Source organism: Loxodonta africana, chromosome 25, assembly GCF_030014295.1.
Source record: "Loxodonta africana isolate mLoxAfr1 chromosome 25, mLoxAfr1.hap2, whole genome shotgun sequence".
Lineage (NCBI taxonomy): Eukaryota > Metazoa > Chordata > Mammalia > Proboscidea > Elephantidae > Loxodonta > Loxodonta africana.
The window spans coordinates 64068471-64086918 of record NC_087366.1 but is presented as its reverse complement, the minus strand read 5'-3'; the positions used below and the strand labels follow the sequence as shown (position 1 = coordinate 64086918).

Genomic DNA, 18448 nt, shown 5'->3' with positions numbered 1-18448 from the left:
ACGTATCTCTTAGTTGCAGGGAACCTCATATAGTAGCAACACCAATGGCACTTATACCAGGTTGAAGTGGTCATCAAAAGCTTATTGCTCCAATTCTTTAATTTTTAACAAATATTTAATACCAATACTTAGTGCTATTTAATGATATGTTGAAGTATAAGTCATAAGCAAGATATTTAGGATGCATAATTGAAAGGGAACGCTTTTATATTTTCTTAGGTGAAAAACAATAGAGAGATGAAAAACAGATCACTAGCAGTAGAATCATTAATTCTGATCATGCCATCAACTCATTCTATTCTCCAGCTAAGCATTAGGAGGTTCATGGACTCTTATTATTGTATACTATTACCTTTGAAAAAGTTAGACTGCTTGCTTTTGGCCTTTGGGCTCAGGTATTTCATGCCGTTCCACATTTCTGTTGTCTTCTCTTCTGGTCATAGCTATTGCTCAATATCAATAGTTCTTACTTTTTTCCTTAATACCTTTAACGATTAAAGTTGAGCTGCTGTTTGCCATTGCACGTACTGTTTCTTGGCCGCCATTTTTTTGCTGCTGTGCTTGGATGGTTGCATACTCAAAATCTGTTATTAATAGCATCTTATTTGATTCATTTCAGCCCAACTCTTAATTAGATAGATGTTCTCTGGGCACATTTAATTTAAGAAACATTTTGAAAGTAGGTACTGGAGATGCAAAGACTTCAAACACCCTTTGTCATCTTTAAGAAGCTTGGGGCCTTAAGCTTGAAGGAAGTGAGCATTGTGATCCAGGAGCTGTGAGAGGGAAATGCTTCAGGATGTGCTGTCCTCATTGTCAGATTTTTAATGAAGTTCACTTTTACTGTTTACTGCTTCGAGGACATTCTTAAGTAAAACTTTTTTTTTTTTTTTTAATGGTGCTTTAGGTGAAAGTTTACGGAGCAAATTGGCTTCATATTAAACAATACACATATTGTTTTGTGACATTGGTTGTCAACACAACGATGTGTCAACACTCTCCCCTTCTTGACCTTGGGTTCCACATTTCCATTAGTCCAGCTTACCTGTCCCCTCTTGCCTTCTCATCCTTGCCTCTGGGCTGGTGTGCCCATTTATTCTCCTGTACGTGGTTGAACTGTGCGTGTTATTGTTCGTTTTATAGGCCTGTCTAATCTTTGGCTGAAGGGTGAACCTCAAGAGTTACTTCAGTACTGAGTTGAAAGGATGTCCGGGGGCTGTACTCGGTTTTCTGTAGTCTCTGTCAGACGAGTAAGCCTGGTCTTCTTTTGTGAGTTTGAAGTTTGTTCTACACTTTTCTCCAGCTCTGTCTGGGATCATCTATTGTGATCCCTGTCAGAGCAGTCAGTGGTGGTAGCCGGGCACCATCTAGGTGTATTGGAGTCAGTCTGGTGGAGGGTGTAGTAGGTGTGGTCTGTTAGTCCTTTGGACTAATCTTTCCCTTGGGTCTTTAGTTTTCTTCATTTTCCCTTGCTCGAGATGGAGTGGGATCAGTGGACATATCTTAGATGGCTGACCACGAGCTTTTAAGATCTGAGACACTACTCATCAAAGTAGGATTAGAGCGTTTTCTTTATAAACTACATCATGCCGATTGAGCTAGATGTTCTTGAGACCATGATCCCCAGCCCTCAGCCCACTAACTCAATCCCTCAGGGAATTTGGATGTGTCTATGAAGCCTCTGTGACTTCGCCTTTGTCAAGTTGTGCTGACTTCCCAGTACTGTGTACTGTCTTACCCTTCACCAAAGTTACCACTTATCTATTGTCTGCTTAGTGTTTTTCCATCCCTATCCCTCCCTCCCTTGTAACTATCAAAGATTATTTCTTTCTGTGTGTAAACCTTTTCATGAGTTTTTATAATAGTGGTCTCCTACAGTATTTGTCCTTTTGTAATTGACTTACTTCACAAGCATAATGTCCTCCTGTCAGTTTGTTGTACTGTGGGGGGCTTGTGTGTTGCTGTGATATTGGAAGCTATGCCACCGGTATTCAAATGCCAGCAGGGTCACTTGTGGCGGACAGGTTTCAGCTGAGTTTCCAGGCTAAGACAGGCTAGGAAGAAGGACCTGGTGGTCTACTTCTGAAAAGAATTAGCCAGTGAAAACCTTATGAACAGCAGCAGAACATTGATATAGTGCCGGAAGATGAGCCCCTCAGGTTGGAAGGCACTCAAAAGATGACTGGGGAAGAGCTGCCTCCTCAAAGTAGAGTCGACCTTAATGATGTGGATGGAGTCAAGCATTTGGGACCTTCATTTGCTGATGTAGCAAGACTCAAAATGAGAAGAAACAGCTGCAAGCATCTGTTAATAATGGGAACGTGGAATGTACGAAGTATGAATCTGTGAAAATTGGAAATCGTCAAAAATGAAATGGAACACATAAACGTCGATATCTTAGGGGTTAGTGAGCTGAAATGGACTGGTATTGGTCATTTTGAATCGGATAATCATGTGGTCTAACATGCCAGGAATGACAACTTGAAGAGGAATGGTGTTGCATTCATCGTTGAAAAGAACATTCCAAGATCTACCCTGAAGTGCAATCCTGTAAGTGATAGGATAATATCCATACACTTACAAGGAAGACCAGTTAATATGACTGTTATTCAAATTTACGCACCAACCACTAAGGCCAAAGATGAAGAATCTGAAGATTTTTACCAACTTAGCCAGTCTGAAATTGATCGAACATGCAATCAGGATGCATTGATAATTGCTGGTGATGGGAATGCAAAAGTTGGAAACAAAGAAGAAGGCTTGGGAGTTGGAAAATATGGCCTTGGTGATAGAAACAAAGCCGGAGAGAGCATGATAGAATTTTGCAAGACCAATGACTTTTTCACTGCAAATGCCTTTTTTCACCAACATAAATGGCGACTGTACACATGGACTTTGCCAGATGGAACGCAGAGGAATCAAATCGACTACATTTATGGGAAGAGAAATAGAAAAGCTCAATATCGTCAGAACAAAGCCAGGGGCCAGCTGCAAATCAGACCATCAGTTACTCTTATGCAAGTTCAAGATGAAACTGAAGAAAATTAGGACAAGCTGACAAGAGCCAAAGTATGACCTTGAGTATATTCCACATGAATTTAGAGACCATCTCAAGAATAGATTTGATGTGTTGAACACTAATGACTGAAGACCAGATGAGTTGTGGAATAACATCAAGGACATCATACATGAAGAAATCAAAAGGTCATTAAAAAGACAGGAGAGAAAGAAAAGACCTAAACAGATGTCAGAAGAGACTCTGAAACTTGCTCTTGAAAGTCGAGTAGCTAAAGCAAAAGGAAAAAAAATGGTGAAGTAAAAGAGCGGGACAGAAGATTGCAAAAGGTGGCTTGAGAAGACAGTATTATGATGACATGTGCAAAGACCTGGAGATAGAAAACCAAAAGAGAAGAATACACTTAGCATTTCTCAAACTGAAAGAACTGAAGAAAAAATTCAAGCCTCGATTTGGCAATACTGAAGGATTCTGTGGGGAAAATATTATTCAGGAAGCATCAAAAGAAGATGAAAGGTACACACAGAGTCACTATACCAAAAAGAATTGGTTGATGTTCAGCCATTTCAGGAGATAACATATGACCAGGAACCCATGGTACTCAAGGAAGAAGTCCAAACTACACCGAAGACTTTGGCCAAAAACAGGGCTCTGGGAATTGACAGAATACCAACTGAGATGTTTCAACAAACAGATGTAGCAGTGGAAGTGCTCACTTATCTGTGCCAAGAAATTCGGAAGACAGCTACCTGGCCAACCACCTGGAAGAGATCCATATTTATGCCTCTTCCCATAAAAGGTGACCCAACAGAACACGGAAATTATCAAACAATATTATTGATATCACATGTAAGCATAATTTTGCTGAAGATCATTCAAAAGCGGCTGCAGCAGTATATTGATGGGGAACTGCCAGAAATTCAAGCTGGATTTAGAAGAGGATGTGGAACCAGGGATACCATTGCTGATGTCAGATGGATCCTGGCTGAAAGGAAAGAATACCAGAAAGATGTTTACCTGTGTTTCATTGACTATGCCAAGGCATTCAACTGTGTGGATCGTTTAATCAATTATAGATAACATTGCAGAAAATGAGAACTCCAGAACACTTAATTGTGCTCATGAAGAATCTGTACATGGATCAAGGGGCAGTCATTCGAACAGAACAAGGGGATACCACATCGTTTAAGTCAGGAAAGGTGTGCGTCGGAGTTGTATCCTTTCATCATCCTCTTCAGTCTGTATGCTGAGCAGATAATCCTAGAAGCTTTACTATATGAAGAAGAACGGGGCATCAAGATTGGAGGAAGACTCATTAACAACCTGCGAATGATAAAACCTTGCTTGCTGAAAGTGAACAGGACTTGAAGCACTTACTAATGAAGATCAGAGACCACAGCCTTCAGTATGAATTACACCTCAACGTAAAGAAATAAAAACTCCTCACAAATGGACCGGTAAGCAACATCATGATAAACGGAGAAGATATTGAAGTTGTCAAGGATTTCATTTTACTGGATCTCCAATCAACACTCATGGAAGAAGCAGTCAAGAAATCAAAAGATGCATTGCGTGGGGCAAATTAGCTGCGAAAGACTCCTTTAAAGTGTTGAAAAGTAAAGACGTCACTTTGAGGACTAAGGTGCGCCTGACCCGAGCCATGGTGTTTTCAGTCGCATCATAATGCATGCAAAATCTGGACAATGAATAAGGAAGACTGAGGAAGAATTGATGTCTTTGAATTGTGGTGTTGGCAAGGACTATTGACTATACCGTGGACTGCCAAAAGAACAAACAAACCTGTCTTAGAAGTACAACCAGAATGTTCCTTAGAAGCAAGGATAGTGAGACAGCGTCTCACATACTTTGGACAAGTTATCAGGAGGGATCAGTCCCTGGAAAAAGACACCATGCTTGGTGAAGAAGAGGGTCAGTGAAGAAGAGGAAGACTCTCAACAAGATGGATTGACACAGTAGCTTTAACAATGGGCTCAAGCATGGCAGCAATTGTGAGGATGGTGCGGGACTGGGTAGTGTTTCGCTTGATTGTGCATAGGGTCGCTGTGAGTTGAAACCAACTTGATGGCACCTAACGACACAAAAATGATGCCCTCCAGCTTCATCCATGTTGTGAGATGTTGTGTAGATTTATAACTTTTTATTGCTGCGTAGCGTTCCGTTGTGTGTCTGTACTATGGTTTGTTTATCCATTCATCTGTTGATGGACACTTAGGTTGTTACCATATTTTTGCTATTGTGAACATGTTGCAGTGAGCATGGGTGTGCATATGTCTATTCATGCGATGGCTCTTATATTTCTAGGAGATATTCCTCTGAGTGGGATTGCTGGATCATATGGTATTTCTATTTCTATAGCTGTACCATTTTGTGTTCTCACCAGCAGTGCATAAGAGTTCCAATCTCTGTCTAGCTTTTTTTAAATAAGAATTTGAATTCTTCTCCATTTTTTTTTCCATTCTGTGGAGACCAACTATTGTGACCCAGGTCAGAATGGTCACTGGTGGTAGCCAGGCACCTTAGCTCTGGTCTCAGGGTAAATGAGGTTGTGGCTCGTGTAGACTTGTTTCTTCTCTGTGCTTTTGGGTCTTTAATTTTAGAAGTGCTGTTTCATTGGGAGAACTCATTGGAATTGTTACATACATATGGACTGAGAACTAACAGAAAAACACATTTAGGCATAATAGGTTATATTAGGTTTGGTTACTTGTCATACAAGATAGAAATTGATGTCTTTCTCATGGCAAAAGGTTTGGAGGTAGTCTCAGGCATGGCAGCTTTACAGTTATCAGGGATCCAAGCTCTTTCTCCTTGTTGCTCTGTCTTCTTAACCTCCCACCTCATTGTCCTTCCTGGGAAAAGGAGGGGACAAGCAGAAGAGAGGAGACAGGGTGTACACCAGGTGCCTTTTAAAGAAATTTCTGGGAAGCTACAGTATGACTTGTTGATATGTCATTGGCCAGAACTTAGCCCCTTACCACACCTAACTGCAAGGCAAGCTGGAAACTAGTCTTTGTTCTGGGCTGCCATGTACCCAGTTCAAAATTGGAAAGTATTTTACTAAGGGAGAAGATGCAGTCTTTGTTTTATTTTTTTACAACATTTATTTATTTTTTAATTGTACTTTAGATGAAGGTTTACAGAACAAACTAGCTTCTCATTAAATAGTACACATATTATTTTATGACATTGGTTAACAACCCCATGACATGTCTACGCTCTCCCTTCTCGACCTTGGATTCCCTATTACCAGCTTTCCCCTTCTGCCTTCTACTCCTTGCCTGTGGGCTGGTGTGCCCCTTTAGTCTCGTTTTGGTTTTTGGATCTGTCTTATCTTTGGATTGAGGGGTGAACCTCCGGAGTGACTTCATTACTGAGCTGAAAGGGTGTCCGGGGGCTGTAATCTTGGGGTTTCTCTAGTCTCTGTCAGGCCAGTAAGTCTGGTCTTTTTTTGTGAGTTAGAATTTTGTTCTATATTTTTCTGTGGTTCTGTCCAGGACCCTCTATTGTGATGCCTATCAGAGCAGTCAGCGTTGGTATCCAGGCACCATTTAGTTGTACTGGACTCAGTCTGGTGGAGGCTGTGGTAGTTGTTGTCCATTAGTTTTGGACTAATCTTTCCCTTGTGTCTTTAGTTTTCTTCATTGGTCCCTGAACCCAAAGAGGTAAGACCAGTGGAGTGTCCTAGATGGGTGCTCACAGGCTTTTAAGACCCCAGAGGCTGCTCACCGAAGTAGAATGCAGAACATTTTCTTTGTGAACTGTGTTATGAAGGTGCAGTCTTTATTATGATAAGTAAATAGTATACTGGATGTTAGCAGCCTTCTAATTGACTACCTCCTGCCTGCTAAATTCCATGTGTGAGGCTGTCAGTGTATACCTCAGCTCTGGAGTCCTGGGCTCTTTTGAGATGCTGGTAAGAGTTGAAGACCCTTTAGAAATGTAGAAAAAATGTATATGTGTATGCATGGAATTTTGCAGGATTGTGATTTCTGAAACCCATCCATATTCCATGGCCTAGAGGGTTTGCGGACCAACAGGTAAGAGTTCCTGTTAGTGAAAGCTGACTGACTACCTTCTAGGACAGAAGGTTCCACTGTAAGAGCTCCCGTTTGCTAGAAAGGTTTTCCTAGTTTTCACTAATTCACTCATGAATAGTCAACAGAAGTTTGTTCAGCATGTTCTGTATGCTAGGATCTGTGATGGTGCTTGAAGATGTAAAGACACCACGACAGTAATTTACGAAGTGCTTAGTCGGTGCCTGGCGTGGATGTCAGAGCTTCAGGTACATTGCTCATTTACTCCATTTCACAAATGAGGGGATGATGGAGCGAGCGTCTGAATCCAGACCCGTCTGACCTTTTCTTTTAGTTACTGTGGATTAGACGCTTCCCCATAAACACGAGACACGTTGAGCCGAAGGATTTCAGTGGCTCAGTTTCATATTTTGCCTTGGGTTATATGACTAGGAATTTCTTTGTGCCCAGTTTTCTGTTAGCACATTGCAAAACCACTTCAAACGCTGAAGTATGTGATGATGTTACTGTTTTGGTTTTGTATTTTTAAACCTGTGTTGCAGTCAGTATGATATGTGGCATGTGACAAAAGCCAGCCGGTAGCCTAACCTCAGAGCAGTAAAAAAGGATCATATTTGAAAATGTCTTATCAGCATTCAAATTGTATGTATCGTTTTTTGACGTTCCATAAAGACCCCCTTTCGATCGCCTTGTGAACCGGAGCTCGCCGGTGCTGCGTGGGCTCGCTCTCCCAGGCGGGCGGTCACAGACACTGACAGCATCGCCACACGTGGAATCCAGCATAAAGGCTTTTTGCTTCACGCTGAGGCTTCTGACCTCACTGATATACAGATGTCCTCATAATTTCCTCTCTCCAGTCCGTTTATAAATCAAAAAAAGTGGAAAAGGGAAAATCATATGGGTAATTACAGCATCAAATTAGTTAGAAAACCATTTGAGTTTTTTAAAATTCTCTTTTCAACTTTAGTTTCAAAGCACCAGCGTTCTGAATGGTAAGTCCGTTCACTGCGTGGCCCGCGGTCATGGACGCACCATTTATTTGTCAGGTGACATCTCTGCCCCTTGTTTCATGGGGAGCGTTGTTTTGTTTTCCGGTGAGAGCCCTACTGGTTATAACTGTGGAGACTAGATTCGACTTCAGAAGATCATAGAATAAGCCTAGCAAATAGGCAACGAAAGGCCCGCGGCTGCTTTCTAATCTTTGGACGTAAGCTATCAAAAAACGGTGTTTGATCATTCGTTCTTTAAGTGCTGACACTCATTTAATTTTAGGACGGTTTGATGAAACTGTTATTGAAGAGAGAAGACAGTGTGCTGAAGATTTGCTACAGTTCTCTGCAAACATTCCCGCTCTTTATAACAGCAAACAACTTGAGGAGTTTTTCAAGGTTTGGCAGTCTTTTTGGAATTTTTTATGTTTTGTTAAATATTTTATTTTCTAATTTGTAGTGAAAGCAAGACTTAAAATTATTTCTCAGATAAGAAAATGTTTGCTTTTGAATTTCATTATTTACTAAAATAATGTGCATAGGATCTAGTAGCTAAATAATGTCTGTGGCATATCTTCTGATTTTAGTGTAGAAATGTATTAGATTTTTGGTTTATGGGTGTTCTTTTAATTTGCTGCAGAGGGCTTAGAGATGATCTAATTCATGCCACCGTAATTGAAACTTCCCTTTAAAAAATTTAGATGAGACGCCTGTAGTGATCTTCACTTGTTGAGGTGAGTGTCAGTGGCAGACTTCTCTTTGTGATATAAACCACTACTAGTCCATCTTAAATTGTTAAAAATCTACTAATTTGTGTAAAGATATAACAGAAGTGGATACTGTACAGTTATACGGAGGTCGGCTGTGTACTGTATAGCACAGAGATACTTTACAGTTACACAGATTACCTGAGATCATTGGATATTCGTGTTCTAAGTTTCTTGACATGTAGTGTTTTAATTCCAAACCGTTTATCATTTCCTGGTGGTGCAGTGGCTAAGAGCTCGGCTGCTAACCAGCAGCTGCTCCTTGGAAACCCTGTGGCCAGTTCTACTCTGTCCTGTGGGGTCACTGTGACTCAAAATTGACTAGAAGGCAATGGGTTTGGCTGTTTTTCTTTTTATCATTTTAAATAATAGTTTTCTACTTTATTTTGAATGAAATCTGTGGAAGTTGTCAGTTGATATTATTGTCTTTAATCATGACATTTTTCCTACTGCATTTAGCCCTGTAAAGCCAGGTAATTGTGTGTAAAAGCAGCTTGAAGGCAGTGTGTGACCTCCTCTGAGGTCACAAGGGGAAAGGAGAATCGATCAACAGCCCAAGGCGGATTTCCCCGAGGTGGAGGTCAGACGTGCCTCCTCCCTCTGCCGTCTTTACTAGCTGTGACACCACCTGTCCCACCCACGGTACTCTCTATTAGGTTCGATAATTCAGTGCAATGGCCACACAGAACTCACAGACCATTCTTACAATGATGGGGTTTATTAGGGAAGGAACAGCTACCGTCCAGGCTCAAGAGCACTCAGGATACAGTTCTTCCATCAGGACAGCTTCTCCCCAGCTGTGCTGGAAAGCACGCCTCTCCCTGGCCCTCAGTTTCTGCCCAAAGGCACTCAACTTTCTCTTCCTGTGGGCCAGGAAGCCCAGCTTGCCTGTCTCCTGCTGCTGGTACTCTCCTGGTGATCTCTCCTTCCTTGGTGGCGGTGGGCCCCTCCTGCTGATGTGGAATTGACTCTTTTAAGACAAAACTGACCAATTCTCTTGGTGGGCCACAGTCACCCTATCACACAGTCACCTGGGTGGGAGTTACAAGCCCATGGGTAGAAAGGCCTCACACAAAAGTAATTAATCATACCACATGCCGTAATTTTTTCTTTTAATAACTAAAACTCCACTCATTTGTATAAACTTAGTTTCTTAGGATACATAACCAGCGAAGTATAGGAGTGGTGGGATTTTTAATTTTCCTAATGCTGGTGGAGCTACAAGAGAGTTTATTTTTTGTGGCCTATTTTAGTTTACTGAGGAAAGTTGATCTGTTGAAAGACATTTCAGGATTATGACATAGTAATAGAAATAGTGACAGAAAAGTTTGTAGTAACAAGAATCCTGCTTATTGACCTTGTTGCTTAATACTTCATTGTTCTGGGAAACTAGACCGAGATCATCAGTTCGTGTCTGCTTATGACCCAAGGCAAATCTCTAGGATAAAAGGTCCAGCCAAATCGATACGACATGTAGCCCCGTAGCTCCTTGCTATTCTTTATCATAGCTGTTTCTGTGTAGCACCAGAGTTGATGCTTGTAGAAAAGGTGTTGTTATAAAGCAAGAAGGATACTGTTTTTGGATATTGAGAAAGGCAGTCATGCAAAATAACCTAGGCCGCAGGCCTAAAAAAAATCATCAGTCTGGGGATCATGGAAGTTAGTTTGTAGCCTTTAAACAATTTAAATGAAAATTACCTGTCCATTCTACTTCTTTTGGATCTGGGAATTCCTGGTTGTAACTGCTACTGGAAGATATTTGTTTTTTAGGCTTTGCGAAATGAGAAACAAAAGAAGAGGAAGAAAAGGTTGGCGGTTTAAGAGAAGCCAAGCTAGTCTTGGAAAATCTCAAGTAGTACGCTGGGCAGGAGAGGGACACTGATTTGGGAAGATCACAATACTGGTATTCAGTCTATATAAGTAAAGATAAGAAAACATGTTTTTGGGGGGATTATTTAACTGCAAGCAAAAAAAAAAAAAAAAAAAGCTCACCATATGAGTTTAAGCAATAAAGGGCTTATTTGTCTCATACACGAAGCCTGAGGAAGACAGTACGGAATTGCTTCTTGTTGTTAGGTGCCACTGAGTCGGTTCTGACTCATAGGGACAGTATGTACTGCAGAACGAAACACTGCCTGGTCCTGCACCATGCTCACAATCCTTATTATGCTTGAGCTCATTATTGCAGCCACTGTGTCAATCCATCTCTTTTTCGCTGTCCCTCTGCTTTACCAAGCATGATGTCCTTCTCCAGGGACTGATCCCGCCTGATAACATGTCCAAAGTATTTGAGATGTAATCTCGCCATCCTTGCTTCTAAGAATTGTTCTGGCTGTACCTCTTCCAAGACAGTTTCTGGTACAGAAGTTCAATAATGTCATCCAGAACCTAGGTTCCAGGGTGAGGGTGTGAAAGGCAAAGGACTAAAAGAAACACACCACTTTTTAAAAGCTTTCCTCAAACCTTTGCTTAGAAGGAGTCCTTCTTGCATCTCATAGTCCTGATTGTGGAAGAAGGCAGAATGACATGGGAAGGGGATGCCTGTAGGTAGCCAGTGCAGAGGGTGTGCCATGCTAACATGGCTTCTCTCTGTAGAAGCACTGATGATACCACATGCAAATGACCGTGTAACCGTGTGATGAGGTTGACTTCTTAAAGCATACACAGGAACACAGGAGTAGAAGGAATAGTGTAATAAACTTCTGTTGCCCTTCATCCAGCATCAGAAACTACCAGTATATTACTAACCTTGTTTCATCTATACCTTGCCACCCTAGACTCTTTGCTGGTTGCTTATTTATTTACTTACAGTTTTGTGAGATATAATTTACATACCTTAAAATTCAGCAATTTTAAGTGTATAATTAATGGCTTTTATAAATTTATAGGTTGTACAGCTAGCACCCCCATCCAGTTTTTGAACATTTTCTTCACCTCAACAAGTCTGTTTGCACATGTCCCCCTTTCCTGTCCCCAAGAAGGAATGGTAAACAGTTAGTTAGCTGCCATTTTCATCTCTTTGGCTGGTGGACTTTCCCTCAGTTGTTTCCAGGTCAGAGAATTTGATCTATGATTTGGGGCTCTGGACGTTTGTTTCTAGATCATGTTATTGATAGACAAGGTAGTAGTTTCTTTAATTTTAGATGAGCTCTTTCATTGAGGGAATTGGTCCTCCTGCTGGTCTTGTTGATTCTTTCTATTATTTTTCTATTTTCTATTGCATTTCTTTCTGCTCTCATCTTTATTATTTCCTTTTCTGGTGACCATGGACTTCTTTTGCTGCTCCTTTTCTATTTGTTCGAGTTGTAGGGATAAGCTGTTGATTCTGGCCCTTTCTTCTTTTTTTGATGTATGCATTTATTGCTATAAATTCTCTTCTGAGCACTGCTTTTGCTGTGTCCCAAAGGTTTGGTATGTTATGTTTTCATTCTCATTTGATTCTAAGATTTTTAAAATTTCTTCTATTATCCAATGTCTTTTAAGTAAGGCATTATTCAGCTTCCATGTATTTAATTTTTTCCATGTTCTTTCTGTTATTATCTCTAGTTTGATAGTGTTATGATCAGAGAAGATGCTTTGTATTTTTTTTTTGACATTTTTGAATTTATTCAGGCTTTCTTTGTGCCCTAATATCCAGCCTGTCCTGGAGAGTGACCCATGTGCGTTGGAGGAGAATGTGTCCTGTGCTGCTGCTGGGTGGAGTGAGGTCAAGGTGGCTGGTTATGTTAACTAGATCTGTATCTTTGTCGAATTTCTTTCTCTTTGTTCTGTCCATCATCAAAAGTGGTGCGTAAAGTCCCTGCTATTCATTATTGTAGAACTGGCTGTTTCTCTTTTCAGTTTTGTTGGAGCTGGTTTTATGTATTTTGGCGTTCTGTCTTTGGGTGCGTAAATATTCGTTATAGTTATGTCCTCTTGGTGGATTGATCCATTAATCATTATATAATGCTCTTCTTTGTCTCTCATAATGGATTTTTTGACTTAAAGTCTATTTTAGCAGAGATTATTATTGCTACTCCTGCTTTCTTTAGATTACTCTTTGCTGGATTTTTTTTTTCTCCCCCTTACCCTTTGATTTTTAAAGTATTTATGTCTTTCTTTGTGTCTGAGGTGTGTCTCTTGTAGGCAACATATTGATAGGCCATTTTTTAAATTTATTTCCTTATTTTTATCCATTCAGCCACTTTCTGTCTCTTGACTGGTGCATTTATACCATTTACATTCAGTGTGATTATTGATAGTTATGAATTTACCGCTGCTGTTTTGATATGCTTTTTGTTGTGCTAACGGTTTCTTCGTTCTGCGTAGTTCTCTGTGCTGCGTTCTTTTTGTTTATGGATTTTCTTTTAGTCTCCTTTGTTGTTGATTTTATGTTTGCTGAGTCTTTTTGATTTTCATCTTTTTTATTTTGGTGAGTAGATTCATAATTTTCTTTGCAGTTTCTCTGAAATTTACCTTTTTCTTCCTAAGTATTCAGCAGTCCATTATATCTTGATATTGCCTTGACTTCCTTTCCATACAGAAGTTGTATAACGACACCAGCCATTCCCCCTTTTGGTTTGATGTTGCCGTTGTTTACAGATTGACGGTTCTGGTTCCCTGTTTTCAACTTTGCAGCTTTATTTGCTTTTGAGAACTCTTATCTGCATTGGTGTCTGGGTGATGCTGTCGTGTATCTTCATCTCAGGTTGTTGTCTAATGTCACTGGCTCTGTCCAAAGGACTCCCTTTAATATTTCTTGTAAGGCCGGTCGGGTTTTTTACAAATTCCCTTAATTTCTGGGAATGTCCTTGTTTTGCCATCATATTTGAAAGACAGTTTTACTGGATATGTGATTCTTGGTTGACAGTTCTTTTCTTTTAGGATTTTATATATGTTATCCCATTGCCTTCTTCCCTGCATGGTTTCTGCTGAGAAATCAGAGCTTAAGTCTTATTGGTGTCCCTTTGTAGGTGATATTTCATTTTTCATGGACAACTCTGAATGCTTTCTTTGGTTTGGGTGTTTAGGGAAGTGTGATCATGTTGTGTCTTGGTGAGTTTCTTTTGTATGAGGTTGTATGAGGTTCGTTGAGCTTCTTGGATAGACACCTCAACTTTCATGATATTAGCAAAGTTTTGAGCTTCTTGGAGGGCAACCTTCTTGACTTTCGTGGTATCAGGTTTTCTGCCAGTAAATCTTCAACATTGCTCTTTGTGCTTCTCTTTTTCTCCTCCTGTTCTGGAATTCCAGTTATGTGTAAATTATTCCTTTTGATAGCGTCCCATGTAACTCTTAGGCTTTCTTCATTCCTTTTTCTGTTTTTTCCTTAGACAAATTAGTATCAAGACATTTTTCCTCTGTTTTGCTGTTTCTGTCTTTCTTTGATTCAGTTACACTTCCATGTCCTTCCATTGAGTTATCTATTTCTGATATTTTATCGTTAATCTTCTGGATTTCTAGTTGCTGTTTTTGCATGGTTTCTAATTGTTTATTTTCTCATTTTGTTCTTGTAGTGTTTCCCTGAATTCTTCTAGGGTTTTTGTCTGTGTTTTTCTTGATCTCTTTGAGGACACTGTATGTAAGTCTTTTGAATTCCTCGTCAGGTAATTAATTCTATTGCCATATCTCTGTCAGGAAGGTTTTCTGCGCCTTTATTCTGCTCACTTGTTTGAGCCATCTTGTCCTGTCTCTTCATGTGATTTGTTATCGTCTGTTGTCTCTGAGGCGTTAAGTTTGGTGCTGGCAGTTAGTGCATTCTCCAAAGTCAGGGCGGGGCGTCTCCATATCCGCTGTGCAGGGCTGCTACCCGCGTGGACGGGGTAGGCCCACAGCGCGTGCATGAACTGGCGTCTCTGTAGGTGGTAAGGTATCGGGGGTTTCAGTGCAAGTGTAGACGGCCTGCAGGAACTGTTTGAGTGTGGAATGTGTGTTGTTGCAGCCAGGTGGACGTTAGATGAGGGCCCTAGGATCTCTTGCTCATCGTTTGGCAGAGGTGTAGGTGGAGCCTGTAAGGATGTGACTTGCATTGCTTGTGAGGTGATGTGTCTGTCTGGCTGGTCACCTGGGTGTAGGCATGGGGAGTGTTCTTGCTGGTCACTGGATTGGGTGCAGTGTGTGTGCATGTTGGTTGCCGAGGGATCAGAGTGAGGGTGCACAGGTTACCAGGTGCATGACATGGGAACTTGCCCTACTGGGTGTCAGGTGAGCAGGGTGGTGTAGGGTTGGTTGGAGCCAGTGAGCACGAGCTTCTGGTTGTAGATCAGTCAGTGTGTGAGCACGGCGGTGGGTCACTGGCAGGCGCGGCTGTGTGGGAATGTGTCGGGGTGGGTGCAAGCCTCTGGTCACAGGCACATGACATGTGAGCTTGCACAGTGTGTATCACCGAGTGAGGGAGCAAAGGGGGCTCGCTACTGATCTCCACGAGGTGGGGGGAGAAGGAGGTAGTGTGTTTCCCCATCTCTGGTGTGGGCGCCAGGGCACTCCCCGCAGAGTACAGCTAGTGATCAGCCCGACCAAATGCAAGAAGAGGGGTGCTGTCCAGAGTCTGGTCAGGTAGGGGATCTTTAGCCACCGCTCCAAGGATCCTCTGCTTCATCAGTGCCATCCACCCAAATGATCATGGACCGCCACTGGTGAGTAGTTCTGAAATTGAATGAGGACTCTCGTCCTGTCCTATTAGCCAGTTGAAATAAGACAGACGCCACACCACCAGTTGCAAGGGAAACAGAAATTGGAAATTTATTGTCTGCGCAGACAAGGAGCGACGTGGGGTCTAAAGACTATAAGGCCACGTGCTCACTGTCTGAGGGGGTTGGGGAACTTTTTATTTCCAGTGGCATCTGGGGGTTGGGTTGGGTACCCGGAACTCTCTGCCCTTAGCCCTCCCATGTCCGCATTTGGAGGTCCAGATGTTAAATCATATCGGTGATGTTGAGGCCCAAGGACAGATTGAGGACACAGCTCTTCAGGTCTTGTACACGCATCAAAATCTTGGTTCACGCATGGGCAGGATTCTGGCACCAAATTCAAACTGTGGTTAGGGCCACAGTGTGGTCGGGCCAAACCACAGTTAGAAGCTGTGGGTTGGTGGGCTGTGAGGGATGCGGGGACCACGGCCGAGCAGGGGGAAGTCTCGGCGGAGGCTTCAGTTCCATCTTTATTTTCTGGCTCCCTCCCTGCTCTGTGGTTGCCTGGATCCCTCGGGCTCTCGCCCGCCTTCCTGCACTTTCCCTCCTTAGACCCAGTTCACGTTCTGCTCACCTCGCTTCTCTCCGGGGTTGTCGACTCAGCATCTCTGTCTCTTTTGGGGATTCCGTGCAGCTGCCTTCCTGTGCCCCTCACCAGGAACGTGAGATGAAGCTGCTCGCTTTTTCTCAAGGTGGCTGTGCTGTGCCAGACTGGCCGGTACGGCGCCTGCAATCCATGTCTCCTTGCTCACTCTTTTCATTGGCTGATAGGGCGCCTATAGTCCATGAATCTCCTTGCTCGCTGTTTTCATCAGCTGGTAGGCCACCTACAGTCCATGAGTCTCCTTGCTTGCTGTTTTCACTGGCTGCTAGGGTGCCTACAGTCCCTGAGTCTCCTTGCTCGCTGTTTTCATTTAGTTTCTCCCTCCCTTTGGAGTTTGGTCTAATTCTGCATCCTTCCATATCCTGTTCTTGGTGTTCAGATTATCTTCTGTCTCTGTTTTACTTGGTTTCTTGGTTATTTGCAGCAGGGGGATGGCAAGGTGTGTGTGACTAAGCCATTGTCTCCCCTGTCATTGCTTTTTGGGAAAGGGATTTACTGTGCTACCCACTCTACCATACCAGAAGTCTCTCTCTGTAAATTGACTATCAGTTAACAAAAACTTCCGAGATGCTGTGAAATAAAGTTTTTTTTTTTTTACTGGAAACTGAGGAATACCAAAAGATTAATGTTTCTGAATTAGAGATTCTAATAAAATTGTGGCATAAACTCAAAAGACCATATAAAATTAAACAGCATGTTTCCCGACTGCATCCTTCTAGTTCCTATACAACAGTTTTTATTACTGTTTTGTGACATTAAAGATTTGTTCTTTATTATTTATTTTGTATAATGTTATTTGATAAATTAGGTAATACTGCTAAGATTTTGAACAAAAACATTTTGTTGCATTCATTAGTGCTTTGTTTTCATTTTATCTTATAAGCAGGTCTTATATTACATCAGCTAATAATAATAACAACAAGTAAACACTTGATGAGTGCTCACATTGTTCTAAACACTTTACATGTGTAAAATCTTACTCCTAACAATGCCTTTAGTTATAGGTGTTATTTTCATTTTATGGGTAGGTAACTTAAACTCACATAACTCCTAAGGTTGATGAGTAGTTAATACACCCACTCCTCACTTATCAACGTGGTTAAATTCCAAAGACCAGGTTGTTAAGTGAAAATTGGTGTTATATGAATATGGAGGATGACTACATCATTACATAACTGTCAAATGATACCATTACAGAACTTCCAAATTACGTCATTGCGTAACTGCCAAGCCACTGAAAATCATGGCCCAGCCAAGTAGACACACAGCCTTAACCATCTCATCCAGCCTCACTCCTTGGCGTTCGTTACTGCCAGATGTTCATTGATAATGAGGAAAATAGCCACGTAGTAGATTTTTTTATTGTTGTCATAAACGCAAAATATTAGATGAGATGGTCGATAAGTGGGGAATAGCTGTGGTAGAAAGGCACTTCCTATTAAGTGAGATTGTAAGTAAAAGCGAATTTTTCTGTTAATTCCCTGGGATACTTGACAATTTTCTTAGGAGTTGGTTTCAATGTTATTTAAGGATGACTTGGTCTAGAATAGGTTCTCTCCTTCTTAGAAAAAAATTCAGATAGAAGGAGTAAGATAAAAATTCTTGATCCTAAAAAGAATAATTGTTTTTAAATTTCGAGGTCATATAACACTCAGGGAAGTGTAATTTGGTAATTTGAGGGACCACTTCAAATTTCTCTTGGTCAAAGATAAATCTACAGGGAGACTTCTGATCAGGTAAAGGTAGTGACTGAGTTCTTTGTGCTGAGGTAGCTAGAGTCTCTGGGCGCTGCAAACAGTTAAAAAACTTCACTGCTAACCCAAAGGTTGGATGTTTGAGTCTACCCAGAGGCACCTTCGAAGAATGGCCTGTTGATCTATTTCCCAAAAATTAGCCATTAAAAACCCTATAGAGCACAATTCTTTCTGACACACATGGGGCGTGGTTCGACTCAATGGACTGGACTTGATGGTAACTTTTTTTCTTTTTTATAAATTTCTCTTGGGTTTTGGTATCCTGGCAGTAGTGGTACCCTGGTATCCTATTGTTGGGAGGTAGGGGGAAGGATGGAGCAGAAGAGTTATTTTAATTAGCTGTAGTCATTTAAGGATTGTAATTTCTTGCACCTGTGATTGGAGCCCTCTATTCATAAAGCCACATTGCAAAATAACAAAAGCACTGTTTGCCTGATGATAGCACTCTATTGCTGCATATAAAAAAAAAAATTGCGATAAAATAGTTTTTTGAGATCTGAATTTGCAGACCTAAATATAGAATTAAAATAACAGTCACATGCAGAAACTAATTTTATAATTATTTTCTACATCTTTAAAATACGTTTCTTTAATT

The 18448-nt window shown here is 41.3% G+C and overlaps 1 protein-coding gene across 22 annotated transcripts in view; it reads left to right on the top strand.

The window, feature by feature from the left end:
• Window positions 1–18448, top strand: part of RPS6KC1 (ribosomal protein S6 kinase C1) — a 198226-nt gene that overhangs the window by 39335 nt on the left and 140443 nt on the right. For 20 of the 22 annotated variants that reach the window (XR_002783603.2, XR_010319450.1, XR_010319449.1 and 17 more), the window contains one exon: window positions 8344–8459. The exons of 1 other annotated variant lie outside the window; for it this stretch is intronic. Coding sequence is in view for 9 of the 21 variants with exons in the window: in XM_003419889.4 (XP_003419937.1) it covers window positions 8344–8459 (116 nt within the window). In the remaining 12 variants the exon portion in view is untranslated. Of the gene's footprint in view, window positions 1–7228; window positions 7320–8343; window positions 8460–18448 lie in introns of all 22 variants that reach the window. One more of the 22 variants, XM_023538686.2, reaches the window with a different exon arrangement.